General features: G+C 44.5%; 2 protein-coding genes and 1 long non-coding RNA gene across 18 annotated transcripts in view; 1 reads left to right on the top strand and 2 right to left on the bottom strand.

Moving 5' to 3' along the window:
- Window positions 1-15,030, bottom strand: part of LOC127002384 (rho GTPase-activating protein 100F-like) — a 233,284-nt gene that overhangs the window by 28,683 nt on the left and 189,571 nt on the right. For 11 of the 12 annotated variants that reach the window (XM_050868259.1, XM_050868260.1, XM_050868256.1 and 8 more), the window contains 5 exons: window positions 8,929-9,110; window positions 8,242-8,440; window positions 7,002-7,688; window positions 2,761-2,921; window positions 1,657-1,873 (listed from right to left, as the gene is read on the bottom strand). In XM_050868259.1, coding sequence (XP_050724216.1) covers window positions 1,657-1,873; window positions 2,761-2,921; window positions 7,002-7,688; window positions 8,242-8,440; window positions 8,929-9,110 — 1,446 coding nt within the window. The remainder of the gene's footprint in view (window positions 1-1,656; window positions 1,874-2,760; window positions 2,922-7,001; window positions 7,689-8,241; window positions 8,441-8,928; window positions 9,111-15,030) is intronic. The other variant, XM_050868258.1, reaches the window with a different exon arrangement.
- LOC127002403 (uncharacterized) overlaps window positions 1-15,030 on the top strand; it is a 134,043-nt gene that overhangs the window by 21,745 nt on the left and 97,268 nt on the right. The gene's annotated exons all lie outside the window — the stretch shown is intronic.
- On the bottom strand, window positions 11,959-13,840 carry LOC127002397 (uncharacterized). Of its 3 annotated transcripts, XM_050868295.1 has the most exons (3): window positions 12,996-13,840; window positions 12,798-12,896; window positions 11,959-12,501 (listed from the first exon to the last, which is right to left on the bottom strand). In XM_050868295.1, exons 1-3 carry the CDS (start codon window positions 13,547-13,549, stop codon window positions 12,171-12,173), a joined length of 984 nt encoding a protein of 327 aa, XP_050724252.1. In that variant the 5' UTR covers window positions 13,550-13,840; the 3' UTR covers window positions 11,959-12,170. The 3 variants fall into 3 exon arrangements, 2 of the variants coding, with proteins under 2 accessions (XP_050724252.1, XP_050724251.1); XR_007756137.1 differs by lacking the exon at window positions 12,798-12,896 and having other exon boundaries at window positions 11,959-12,600; window positions 13,095-13,840; XM_050868294.1 differs by lacking the exon at window positions 12,798-12,896 and having other exon boundaries at window positions 11,959-12,600.

Genomic DNA, 15,030 nt, shown 5'->3' on the forward strand with positions numbered 1-15,030 from the left:
GAGTGGGCATACAGGACGCGGGTAGCGGGTTCCCTCCAAGCATACCCGCTACCCGCGTCCTGTATGGTCACTCCTATTAGATAACATGTGTTTGTTCCTGCCTCTGACCCGCTAGGCAACCCGCTACCCTCAACCCTTCCAGCAAACCCAGCAGTGTGGCCGCACCCTTAGAGAGGTCAAGTCCTGCCCAGAGAGACGGGATGCGAGAACACAGACTATTTATAACTGCGTTTACATACAGTATTTCTGAATGTCCTGTATTTATGTATGTAGTATGTAGTATGTCCGTGCTTGCAATCACAGAATTACTGACTGCATAAATTCGAAAAGTTGGAAAGTTTGGTTTAGTCGGCGCAACATCTGTGGTCATATGCCGGAGAGAGACAGGAGGGGAAGGAATTATAGGAGAAGGGAACAGTTGGAAAGTTTGGTTTAGTCGGCGCAACATCTGTGGTCATATGCCGGAGAGAGACAGAAGAGGAAGGAATTATAGGAGAAGGGAACAGTTAGAAAGTTTGGTTTAGTCGGTGCAACATCTGTGGTCATATGCCGGAGAGAGACAGAAGGGGAAGGAATTATAGGAGAAGGGAACAGTTGGAAAGTTTGATTTAGTCGGCGCAACATCTGTGGTCATATGCCGGAGAGAGACAGAAGAGGTAGGAATTATAGGAGAAGGGAACAGACCCCAGGAGACGGGACACAACCCCCGATTAATACCTGGTACCCATTCACTGCTGGGTGGACAGGGGCGTAGGGCATCGGAAAAGCCGCCCAAATTTTTCCACTCCGCCCGGGAATCGAACCCGGGCTCTCTCGGTTGTGAGCCGAGTGTGCTAACCACTGCACCACGAAGCCCCTTCATAAATACGGAACAGTAAATACAAGTACTACCAAGTTCGTCTACAGAGGTCGATGCAGGACTAGATATTCCCCTACAGGAGTTCTGCCTATCGGAGGGAAGATTAGGACAGCCAGTATGTACTTCCAATCTCAAAACTAAGGTATGGTTATATCTTTCCTAAGGTCTCTTGGTGAAGGGCTGTGGTAATGGTGCTTCTTTTAATTACAACAACACTCAGGAAGCATTACAAGGAAAAGCCTCTGTTACTTTAAGGTCGTTCCTGACATTTTCCCAAGGTACGAATGCTGGAAAGGACACTTGATACGGGCGGGCAAGGCTCACTCTGCGACCCCGGCAGTGGAGGACCAGCTGCCTCGGGTGTCTACCAACTAACTATCACCTCTTTACATACTAACGCTCTTCGGGTCATCAACTTCGTGAGTCTGTGAATAAAAAAGTCCACATACAAAAGGTTTATTACATGTCGAGGTAGGGTTTTCCATATCACGGCAAACATTAGCAGATAGTTATGAATTTGGCATATATGATGAATTAACTTTTTAGGAGAGAGAGAGAGAGAGAGAGAGAGAGAGAGAGAGAGAGAACAAGAGCGAGAGAGAGAGAGAAAAAAAACATATGGGCTTGGGAGGGGACTATGGAAGGCTTCACCAGGACAAAGTGAATTAGGTGAGGTACACGAGTTCCATGCAGGGCAGTGAACCATTATGAACACAATGCTCGGGGGCGGAGGAGGAGAGGTGAGAGACAGGGCGCCAAACACTAGGAGAGGACACACGAGGGAGACATTACATTACCTGACTTGGAGGGCCAGAGGTCGAGGAGAAACTTGAGAATACTAATTGGCTGGTGGAAGTCCATGGGATCTTCGCTTTCACTCTGCAGCATCAAGACAGGACCGAAGCAGATGGCCAGGTTCTGTGTGGTCATTTTGTTTCTCTCTGACTGACTGGCCACAAGACGCAGATGATCCATGAGGAGGAACAGCGTCATCTGCAAGGAAGGACGCGGTGTCTGAATGGATAGCGTAACGGTGCCGTGAGTTCCATCCCCGCCCAGTGCCACCAAGCTGGGATTTTTCAGCCGCCGCCGAGTGGCTTAAAACTACCCACATGCTGTCCAGAAGACCACCCATCAACCCGGACTCTAGATTCTAGGATTAAAGATGAGCTCCGGGAGGGCAGTATGAGCCAATGCAAGATGGCGCCACTATAAACAGGCTGGGCCGACCATCAGGAAGAAGCCTACCGGAGCAATAGGCCACGACGTAAAAGTAAATTAAAGGACGATGTACAGACGGGAAACGAAGCTGGTAAACTTTGGAACAGCCTTTCTTTGTATTTCCTCCTTCCTAACAACAAGTAACAAGACACCTCTCCAATCGACTCTAACATTCTCTGTCCGCCTAAGATAATAATAAGATAATAATAATAAGATTTACAGCACGAGAACATTGCCATTGCGTGAAAAGAAAATCCGGGAGGCGTTCCAAAGGTATATCCCGGGACTATATCTGATCTGATCTCTTCTGTTATGATTTTGTTTCGCTCTTGAGTTGCGTCCTTGGCTGTAAAAACGTCCATGACACGCTACAGCATCCACTATGGGCCGCTTTCAGGCACTTTGTGTGTTGTGATCGTTACCAATGGCTGTTATCGCTGCAATAGCATTTCAACGTCAAACTGGCCTATGGGGTGTGCCGGCTGCGGGGTTAGCCAAGCCCCGCACCTTACCACACACTCCCAACACCTCTCCCTTCCTCCGCAGCCGCCACACCCCATCGGCCAGTTTCACATGGAAATACTATACCGTCGATCGCCGCCATTGGTAACGATCAAGACAAACAAAACAACTGTGAAATCGGCCCTATGTCTTGAAGTGTACATGTAAGAGATACTCACCCTGTTGACCTTGGGCAGGCAGTCAAGGATGGAAAACATGAGCTTGGCGTTGCCCTGGGGGTCGTCCGGCAGCATGACGGTGAGTGCGTCCACGAGCATCTGGTACAAACACTTGGTGAATAGCGGCTCCGGCAGCTCCCGTAAGTAGTCTTTCAGGATGCCTGCAAGAGATGGCACGAACCGTAAGCACGCGAGGCACATGAAGCGTTTGAATAATGGAGCAAAAAGGGTGAAACAACAAAACAGAGTAGCAAACAAGAGTAACAAAACAAAAAGGAACAACTTATAGGGCTTGAAAAGTTTTGGCATGAAAGAATATTTGAGTTACGCGATATGAGTGCGGAAGTTTGAGGCGCGGAGGCTGATGAGACTTAGGAGACCGCGTCGATACCTTAGCTTGAAAAATTTAGGGAATGAAAGAAGTTTAGTGTTACGCGATATGAATGCGGAAGTTTGAGGCGCGGAGGCTGGTGAGACTTAGGAGACCGCGCGGACACCTTAGCTTGAAAAATTTAGGGAATGAAAGAAGTTTAGTTTTACGCGATATGAGTGCGGAAGTTTGAGGCGCGGAGGCTGATGAGACTTAGGAGACCGCGTCGATACCTTAGCTTGAAAAATTTAGGGAATGAAAGAATATTTGAGTTACGCGATATGATTGCGGAAGTTTGAGGCGCGAAGGCTGGTGAGACTTAGGAGACCGCGGGGACACCTTAGCTTGAAAAATTTAGGGAATGAAAGAATATTTGAGTTACGCGATATGAGTGCGGAAGTTTGAGGCGCGGAGGCTGATGAGACTTAGGAGACCGCGTGGACATCTTAGCTTGAAAAATTTAGGGGATGAAATAAGCTTAGTGTTACGCGATATGATTGCGGAAGTTTGAGGCGCGGAGGCTGATGAGATTAGGAGACCGCGTGGACACCTCAGCTTGAAAAATTTAGGGAATGAAAGAATATTTGAGTTACGCGATATGAGTGCGGAAGTTTGAGGCGCGAAGGCTGGTGAGACTTAGGAGACCGCGTGAATACCTTAGCTTGAAAAATTTAGGGAATGAAAGAAGCTTAGTTTTACGCGATATGAATGCGGAAGTTTGAGGCGCGGAGGCTGATGAGACTTAGGAGACCGCGTCGATACCTTAGCTTGAAAAATTTAGGGAATGAAAGAAGTTTAGTGTTACGCGATATGAATGCGGAAGTTTGAGGCGCGGAGGCTGGTGAGACTTAGGAGACCGCGTGGACATCTTAGCTTGAAAAATTTAGGGAATGCAAGAATATTTGAGTTACGCGATATGAATGCGGAAGTTTGAGGCGCGAAGGCTGGTGAGACTTAGGAGACCGCGTGAATACCTTAGCTTGAAAAATTTAGGGAATGAAAGAAGCTTAGTTTTACGCGATATTAGTGCGGAAGTTTGAGACATGTAGCTTGTGAGTGTGGCTGGGAAGTGGGGTGCTGTTCTGGGTAAAGAGGCAGATTGGGCTAGCGAGACCCTGTGGACATCTGTGCTTAAAGTGGTTTCTTCAATGTGATCATGTTTCTCTGTTTGCCCGAGATGTTCCACAGGTAGAAGATAAGTGCTTGGAAGGTTATATAGCAGTGGGTAAGGCAGGACGTCTTGAATATAGAGCTTGTGATATGTTTGCTTGATAGTTCTTGCAAAAGTTAAGATGAGAGAACAAGGGAAACGTAAAGAATGGGAGAAAGGAAAATGAGAAGGAATTGTTAAAAAGAGAGATTGCTTCTTAATGATTTTATGAAGTTCTGTAGTAATAGTAGTAGTAGTAGTAGTAGTAGTAGTAGTAGTAGTAGTAGTAGTAGTAGTAGTAGTAGTAGTAGTACCCCAGACGACTGATCAGCAGAATGGTGTTCAGCAAGATATCCACCAGATGGCCAACAACTTATAACTTTCAAATTAATTCAAGACAAACTGTGATTTACGGAAAACCACATCGCTTATGAAAACAAGATATCGACGCATTTTTTCATCGCAAGTTGAGCGGTTAGCGACTCCACTCGCAAATGGTCGACTTAACGATGCTTAGGGTCGTATTTTAAAACATTTCGTCGCCAAAGTTCACATATTTGACAAGGCTTTCGTAGGAGCTGTAGGGCTTTCCAGGGGTAGTTTTATGACCCTGGTGGTAGTTTGACCCTTCTTCTGTGCCATGAACCTTAAAAAACACTCATGAAAAACAGATTGATCCCCTATTTGACCTTTAGAAATAGTTGATGTGAGAAGCGATGGTGTCTTAAAATATAGCCCTTAACCCCTTCACTACTGCCGGGCCAAAACAGTGCCCCGCGCCGTATCTGGGATCGCCGCGCGCGCCAAATTTCAAATGTCGCTATTGAATATAACAAGTTTTCAGCCATAAACTCAACATAATGATCATGTATTATATATGAAAACATGCAGAATTAAATGGTGCACATAAAGAAACTCACTACGTCTGGGTCTAAACAGTGCCCCGCGCCGTATCCGGGATCGCCGCGCGCGCCAAATTTCAAATGTCGCTATTGAATATAACAAGTTTTCAGCCATAAACTCAACATAATCATCATGTATTATATATGAAAACATGCAGAATTAAATGGTGCACATAAAGAAACTCACTACGGCCGGGCCAAAACAGTGCCCCGCGCCGTATCTGGGATCGCCGCGCGCGCCAAATTTCAAATATCGCTCTTGAATGTAACAAGTTTTCAGCCATAAACTCAACATAATCATCATGTATTATATATGAAAACATGCAGAATTTTAAGTCCGTATCGTTCCTATGATTTCGCCACAAGATTCATTGACGTTTTCCCCACAGAGAGAAATGACTGACGATTCCGAGGGATGTCTCAGGGTCTCAGGCTTGACATTTAGGCGCCGCAGGAATGGAAAACCTCATGCCAAGACAAACTAAAGCTCCCCTCAAGTGAACTTATATATAATTTGAACTTATATAAAATTTGAACTGATATAAAATTTGAACTGATATATAATTTGAACTTATATAAAATTTGAACTTATATATAATTTGAACTTATATAAAATTCGAACTTATATATAATTTGAACTTATATAAAATTTGAACTTATATATGATTTGAACTTATATAAAATTTGAACTTATATAAAATTTGAACTTTTATAAGATTTGAACTTTTATAAAATTTGAACTTATATAAAATTTGAACTTATATATAATTTGAACTTATATGAAATTTGAACTTATATATAATTTGAACTTATATAAAATTTGAACTTATATAAAATTTGAGCTTATATAAAATTTGAACTTTTATAAAATTTGAACTTATATAAAATTTGAACTTATATAAAATTTGAACTTATATAAAATTTGAACTTATATATAATTTGAACTTATATAAAATTTGAACTTCTATATAATTTGAACTTATATAAAATTTGAACTTATATAAAATTTGAACTTGTATAAAAATTGAACTTATATATAATTTGAACTTATATAAAATTTGAACTTATATATAATTTGAACTTACATATAATTTGAACTTATATAAAATTTGAACTTATATATAATTTGAACTTATATAAAATTTGAACTTATATAAACTTTGAACTTATATATAATTTGAACTTATATAAAATTTGAACTTATATATAATTTGAGCTTATATAAAATTTGAACTTATATAAAATTTGAACTTATATAAAATTTGAACTTTTATAAAATTTGAACTTATATATAATTTGAACTTATATAAAATTTGAACTTATATATAATTTGAACTTATATAAAATTTGAACTTATATAAAATTTGAACTTATATAAAATTTGAACTTATATAAAATTTGAACTTATATATAATTTGAACTTATATATAATTTGAACTTATATAAAATTTGAACTTATATAAAATTTGAACTTATATATAATTTGAACTTATATATAATTTGAACTTATATATAATTTGAACTTATATATAATTTGAACTTATATAAAATTTGAACTTATATATAATTTGAACTTATATAAAATTTGAACTTATATAAAATTTGAACTTATATAAAATTTGAACTTATATAAAATCTGAACATATATAATTTGAACTTATATAAAATTTGAACTTATATATAATTTGAACTTATATAAAATTTGACCTTATAAATAATTTGAACTTATATAAAATCTGAACATATAAAATTTGAGCTTCAGTGGGAGCTCCTGAACCTGCTCAGCTTACAGGTTGGGTGTGGAAAGCCTTGCACTCACCTGTGATTACATTGATGTCAGGAACGTTGTCTGAGGAGAGGTCCACCAGCCGCGGGTTCCTCTCGAAGGCGTCCCTGAGGAGACGCTTCTTGGTGGCCGACCCGCAGAGTCTGTAGAGGCCGATGATGTCCAGGCCCCGCCGCTCCACCTCGGCCACGCAGCGGGCGATGATCAGGGGGACTGTACCTCCGCCCGACTCTCGATTCGACACCGTGTCCAGATCCACTCCAAACAGTGAATTTTTGCGCACACCCGGGGTTCGGAGGAAGGCCTGACGGGGCGGAGTGTAGCGTAGCTTGAGGTATAGGGTGCCCCTAGGCTCAATCTTTAGTGCGAGTTGATGCAGCGGCGATTCCTTGAGTAAACTCACTAGGTGTACTGAACCTTTGTAACATAGCTTATGCCTAAACTGCGGGTCCCACGAGTATATTAAAAAGTCCAGCTCTTTGTTATTTATGAGGTCTAAGTCGAAGGTTTCATCCCAGTCAAAGTTTAAGTCGCCTGTTCGAACAACCGTGCGCGCCTTGTGGACGCGATCGCATTCAAGCACACAGTACAAGTCCCGGAACTCAGACCGCCCCGCGGCCTTCAGCCCCCGCCCGGCCAGGAGGTGCACCCACAGCATGCCCGACACGCCCTCCGACACCCCGCCCATGTTGCCCACGCCCACTTTGTACTTCAGGAACTCTGAAACGGAGGAGAAGCACATTGAACTTGTTGTATTGATATCAAAGAAATACCTTAGTGTTTGACAATGATACAGTGCATTCTACGTTAGAGATAAAGAAAACCTGTAAAACGTGAAACTATATACAGTGTGTGTGTGTGTGTGTGTGTGTGTGTGTGTGTGTGTGTGTGTGTGTGTGTGTGTGTGCAAGTGCATCATGTGCATGCTCATTATCGTCGATCTGTGGCTGGACAGACTACACACACCACACACCATCCCTGTTTGTGTGTGTATATATATATATATATATATATATATATATATATATATATATATATATATATATATATATATATATATATATATATATAATATATATATATATATATATATATATATATATATATATATATATATATATATATATATATATACACACACACACACACACACACACACATTGCTATCGTTTGCCCTAAGCCTCCTGAACTCTTCCTTCCTGCCCCGCCGCCCGGGGCAAGAAGAGGAAGAAGCTCAGGCCGAGGAGGCGACGGCCGGGCGTGCGTGACCCACCTGCGGGGTTAATGTCGATGAGCCGGAGGGCGGGTCTGCCCCTCGTGGGCGAGGGGTGCGGCACGCCGCGGGCCTCCTCCAGGGCGGCCCTCATCCGCCGGGACTGTCCCTCCAGCCGCCCCAGCTGTCTCGTGGCGCTGCCCGCCGCCCCCACCGCCCCGGGACCCAGGTGCAGCCTCTGCATGTAGTACGGCGCCTCCTGCAAAACGTGAGCCTTGAGTAGAGAACATTGTTGTGAGAGTGACAACAGTGTCGGCGCGCTACACGAGGAGAAAATGACACAGGCGCACAATAAGTATTACTAGTCTGCATATACTGTATATAATGTAAGGACAGTTTTAGTAATAAGGAACTTTTTCTAGCTCAAAAAGTATACAATGTAATTATCTTCATACTTAAAAACAGAGTGATAAAAAGGAAAGCTCTAGGGCCATCAGCCCACGCCCGCCCACCACGCCGCCAGGCTGCCGCGCCACAGGCCAGGACAACCCCGCCCCATTACTTGACCTCTACTGGACGTTGTTTGCCCCACTGCTCGTCGGCTCCTGCCCTGCCGTAGATAGAAGAACTCTGCCAAGCGGTGCAACATTACTTAGACTCAACACTGTACACCGCGTCGAGGCCTCGTCCGGCGCGGCCACCGGCACCCCCGGCCGTGTGTCCGCGCCGGCACCCACAGGTACTCACGTCTCGGCTCTTGTCCGTCAGGTTGTCCGCGCTGTAGGTGAAGCGCAGGCCGCCGCGCTGGCCCCGGAGCGTCTCGTGGGACTGCCGTATCCTCTCGTAGATGGCGCTGGTGGAGGGCGCGCGGCTCATCCACGCCCGGTACTCGTCCGAGGTGAAGATGGAGGGCGAGGACGGGAGCCGAGCTGCGGGGAGGGAGGAGCGCTCGTCTCAGACCCTCACGACAACGCCAGGCGTGTGAGTGTGTGATTCAAGGAGCTGGGGTGTGTGTGTGTGTGTGTGTGTGTGTGTTTATATATATATCTATATATATATATATATATATATATATATATATATATATATATATATATATATATATATATATATATATATATATATATATATACACACACACACACAATCATCTATCTATCTATCTATCTATCTATCTATCTATCTATCTATCTATCTATCTATCTATCTATCTATCTATCGAGAGAGAGAGAGAGAGAGAGAGAGAGAGAGAGAGAGAGAGAGAGAGAGAGAGAGAGAGAAATATGAAATAAGCTACATAACTCCTTAATAAAACAGTGAATGAAGTTAAAGTTTATAGTTAGAGTGTGTTTGATCAGGCTACGATATTAGGCGACGCTAAAAACCTTCTAGTGTGGTGAAGCAAACCTTTCCTTTTGGGTTCGTAAACTAAGCTAAGTATGAGAGAGAAAGTTTATTTGAAGTGACGCAACAAACACTCGTACATGAGGGATGGGTGGGAAGGGTTGGGTTTGCAGTAGAAGGAAAATACTCGAGACCAAAGTTTTGAAAAGATGCGAGAGGCGTGTGAGTTAGAGGGACTCGGAGCATTTCAAGCTGTTTGGAAAGTGTAGTAGTCGTAGTAATAGTGGTTGAGTAGTAGTAGTAGTAGTAGTAGTAGTAGTAGTAGTAGTAGTAGTAGTAGTAGTAGCGGCCTCGCCACACACACATCCCTTTACTGTCCAAACCCCTTATGCAAGAGTTAACCAGCATCTTCACTCTTTCATCCCTATACTGTCCAAACCCCTTATGCAAGAGTTAACCAGCATCTTCACTCTTTCATCCCTATACTGTCCAAACCCCTTATGCAAGAGTTAACCAGCATCTTCACTCTTTCATCCCTATACTGTCCAATACCCTTATGCAAGAGTGAACCAGCATCTTCACTGTTTCATCCATCTACTGTCCAAACGCCTTATGCAAGATTTAACCAGCATCTTCACTCTTTCATCCCTATACTGTCCAAACCCCTTATGCAAGAGTTAACCAGCATCTTCACTCTTTCATCCCTATACTGTCCAAACCCCTTATGCAAGAGTTAACCAGCATCTTCACTCTTTCATCCCTATACTGTCCAAACCCCTTATGCAAGAGTTAACCAGCATCTTCACTCTTTCATCCCTATACTGTCCAAACCCCTTATGCAAGAGTTAACCAGCATCTTCACTCTTTCATCCCTATACTGTCCAAACCCCTTATGCAAGAGTTAACCAGCATCTTCACTCTTTCATCCCTATACTGTCCAAACACCTTATGCAAGAGTTAACCAGAATCTTCACTCTTTCATCCCTATACTGTCTAAACCCCTTATGCAAGAGTTAACCAGCATCTTCACTCTTTCATCCCTATACTGTCCAAACCCCTTATGCAAGAGTTAACCAGCATCTTCACTCTTTCATCCCTATACTGTCCAAACCCCTTATGCAAGAGTTAACCAACATCTTCACTCTTTCATCCCTATACTGTCCAAACCCCTTATGCAAGAGTTAACCAGCATCTTCACTCTTTCATCCCTATACTGTCCAAACCCCTTATGCAAGAGTTAACCAGCATCTTCACTCTTTCATCCCTATACTGTCCAAACCCCTTATGCAAGAGTTAACCAGCATCTTCACTCTTTCATCCCTCACGCTGGTAAACTCTGGAACAATCTTCCTTCATCTGTATTTCCTCCTGCCTACGACTTGAACTCTTTCAAGAGGAGGGTATCAGGACACCTCTCCTCCCGAAACTGACCTCTCTTTCGGCCACCTCTTTGGATTCTTTATAGGAGCAGCGAGTAGCGGGCTATTTTTTATATATATATCATTGTTTCCTTTTTTAGTGTCCTTGAGCTGTCTCCTTTGTTGTAAAAATAAATAAAAAAGTGCCGTTTTAGCTGCAAATATAAAATGACAACACTCATTATAATTTTCCTTTCCAGTTATATTCCTGACCATGCGCATGTTGTGTGTGTGTGTGTGTGTGTGTGTGTGTGTGTGTGTAGTCTCATCAAGTGTGTTCATATTGATTACAAGTGGCCGAACATGCCTGCCAGATGCACGTTCCACATGAGACTCAGTTACTAGGAATGTGTTCGGAGCAGGCGTCGAGGGGATGGCCACGCGCTGGGCCCCGAGACGCTCGCAGTGAAGCGGTAGGCGGGTAGCGCACAGTCAGGCGGCGCTGGAGGGGTGTTGTGGCGTTCTCCTGCGTTCTCCTTTTAATGTTGATTCTAACTTTAATATCTTGTGGTTGTTCTTGTTCTTTTCATTAATTTCTTCGTTCACCTGTTTTTTGTTTGTTTTAATTTGGTGTTCGTTTTAATTATGTTTTTTTTTAATCTATTTTTTTTAAATTTTTCTTTCTCCTCCTCCTCTTCTTCTTCTTCTACTTGTGTTGTTTTTTTCTTTTTCCTGTTGTTGTTGCTGTTGTTGTTGTTGTTGTTCTGTTTCTTCTTCTTCTTCTTTTTTCTTTTCCTTCTCCTCCTCCTTCTCTTCCTCTTCCTCTTCCTCCTCCTCCTCCTCCTTCTCTTCCTCTTCCTCTTCCTCCTCCTCCTCCTCCTCCTCTTCCTTCTTCTTCTTCTTCTTCCCCATCTTCTTATTCTTCTCCTCCTCTTCTTCCTCCTCCTCTTCCTACAAGTTATTTCAAGCACACATATAAATCTTCCCCTGAAAAATGTTTAGCGCCCTGCCCAGGTTCATCGCAAGGAACTCCGACTGTGGGACGCTGGGCGCAATGTTATCCTCGTATACCTCGCTGGGGAGACCTGAGCTTAAGTACGCGGGTCAGTTTTGGTCTGTTTATCATCTTTTGGTATCTAATAATGAATGAAAAAAGAAAAGATGATTGGAAACACCAGAAAACTAAAAATATGTTTGTTGACCGAGGGCCCTGGTGGTGCCAAATAGCGTTTTTCCCGTTGTTTTTAATGATTCGCATCTGGGGAGTTCAAATTTGGCGCGCTTTTTTTAACACCAATGCTTCGCCAAATGTGAGAGTTTACTGCAATTCTGTTTGCTCAACCCCTTGACTGCGGATTTCCTACAAGAAGACCTCACCAAGCTACAGGAATGGAACAATAAGTGGCTTCTACAATTCAATGAAGGAAAATGTAAAGTCCCGCACCTTAGGAGGGAATATCCAGCACACCAATACCACATGGGAAACACTCCACTATCCACCACAGAGGCAGAGAAAGACCTGGGAGTGTATGTTACCAGGCTACCAGTGAAGGGATATCCAGCACACCAATACCACATGGGAAACACTCCACTATCCACCACAGAGGCAGAGAAAGACCTGGGAGTGTATGTTACCAGGCTACCAGTGAAGGGATATCCAGCACACCAATACCACATGGGAAACACTCCACTACCCACCACAGAGGCAGAGAAAGACCTGGGAGTGTATGTTACCAGGCTACCAGTGAAGGATATCCAGCACACCAATACCACATGGGAAACACTCCACTATCCACCACAGAGGCAGAGAAAGACCTGGGAGTGTATGTTACCAGGCTACCAGTGAAGGGATATCCAGCACACCAATACCACATGGGAAACACTCCACTATCCACCACAGAGCCAGAGAAAGACCTAGGAGTGTATGTTACCAGGCTACCAGTGAAGGGATATCCAGCATACCAATACCACATGGGAAACACTCCACTACCCACCACAGAGGCAGAGAAAGACCTGGGAGTGTATGTTACCAGGCTACCAGTGAAGGGATATCCAGCACACCAATACCACATGGGAAACACTCCATTATCCACCACAGAGACAGAGAAAGACCTGGGAGTGTATGTTACCAGGCTACCAGTGAAGGGATATCCAGCACACCAATACCACATGGGAAACACTCCACTATCCACCACAGAGGCAGAGAAAGACCTGGGAGTGTATGTTACCAGGCTACCAGTGAAGGGATATCCAGCACACCAATACCACATGGGAAACACTCCACTATCCACCACAGAGGCAGAGAAAGACCTGGGAGTGTATGTTACCAGGCTACCAGTGAAGGGATATCCAGCACACCAATACCACATGGGAAACACTCCACTATCCACCACAGAGGCAGAGAAAGACCTGGGAGCATATGTTACCAGGCTACCAGTGAAGGGATATCCAGCACACCAATACCACATGGGAAACACTCCACTATCCACCACAGAGGCAGAGAAAGACCTGGGAGTGTATGTTACCAGGCTACCAGTGAAGGGATATCCAGCACACCAATACCACATGGGAAACACTCCACTATCCACCACAGAGGCAGACAAAGACCTGGGAGTGTATGTTACCAGGCTACCAGTGAAGGGATATCCAGCACACCAATACCACATGGGAAACACTCCACTATCCACCACAGAGGCAGACAAAGACCTGGGAGTATATGTTACCAGGCTACCAGTGAAGGGATATCCAGCACATCAATACCACATGGGAAACACTCCACTATCCACCACAGAGGCAGACAAAGACCTGGGAGTATATGTTACCAGGCTACCAGTGAAGGGATATCCAGCACATCAATACCACATGGGAAACACTCCACTATCCACCACAGAGGCAGACAAAGACCTGGGAGTATATGTTACCAGGCTACCAGTGAAGGCCAAATCTGTGCCAATCGCAGCGAATGGGCTAATGAACAACAGCGACTCGACAGGAAACTATTACCATCGTTGAAGGGAGCCGAGTAAAGGACGATTCAAGCGTCTCCACCTCCTCCCGCCGGAACAGACCACCGGCGGGGGGTTCACCAAGCATGTATTTAAGTACCAATAAGTTCAACACCAAGTTCCTTTTGAGTTTCAGAATAAACCAATAACTATATTTAACGGTCTGCAGACTTAAGCGAGACGAAGCAATACAGACATGGGCAGGAAATGCTTCGGTTTGAGTCATTCGCCACTGCAAGAAGCTTCCCCTTGATGCAGTGAAATGTGAAAACTATCAACTCATATCAGCTGGTTCAAGAAACTCGTCCTGTTTGAGAGGTACTGCCAAGAAGCTCTCAGAACAAAGGGAAGGCGGTGGTTGAGTGGTAGCGTGCTGGGGCCCACATTCACCACGTGATGGACGACGCGAGTTCGAATCCCCACGCTACCACCTGGGATTTTTCAGTCACCGCCGAGTGGCTTAAAACTACCCACATGCCACGGCGTTCAAGTTCCTGGAGATGGACATACCAGGTCTTAATCGGCGTTCAAGTTCCTGGAGATGGACACAGCAGGTCTTAATCGGCGTTCAAGTTCCTGGAGATGGACACAGCAGGTCTACATCGGCGTTCAAGTTCCTGGAGATGGACATAGCAGGTCTACATCGTGCTCAGACAGCTTGGCGCGACCCATGCTCAGCTCAAGGCGACAGCAGACGACCTTCTCCTTACCTCTTCTGAAGGGCTGGACGGGAATGAATTAGCCGCATGCTCGCTTTTACCGCAGCTGTAAGGAACATCCGCTACTGAGGAGTTGCCGCCGACTGACGCCAACCCACAGCTACACATACGCCGAGAGCCCCGTTCACACTGCGCCGACTCTGGGCCTCGACAACCCGCGACATTTCCATTTGACAAGTCGGTTCCCACGCTCCAAGAAGGCCGGGGGAGGTCTTATTGGGGTCTTGGTGTCTTGCCGACCGTCTGGGATATTCGGCCAGACTCCCGTTACGACGTCGGCGCAGCATTCGGCAACAGTCTCAAGACCTCTTTCAAGACATGCCCGACCCTTTCACATCAACACCCAAGACCTCGTGTACCCTAGAGTCGTGGGTATGTGCTGAACTCCCCCTCAGAGGCTAGTTTGGAAGGCAGCGAGCGAAC

This window comes from Eriocheir sinensis, chromosome 23, assembly GCF_024679095.1.
Source record: "Eriocheir sinensis breed Jianghai 21 chromosome 23, ASM2467909v1, whole genome shotgun sequence".
Classification (NCBI taxonomy): Eukaryota; Metazoa; Arthropoda; class Malacostraca; order Decapoda; family Varunidae; genus Eriocheir; species Eriocheir sinensis.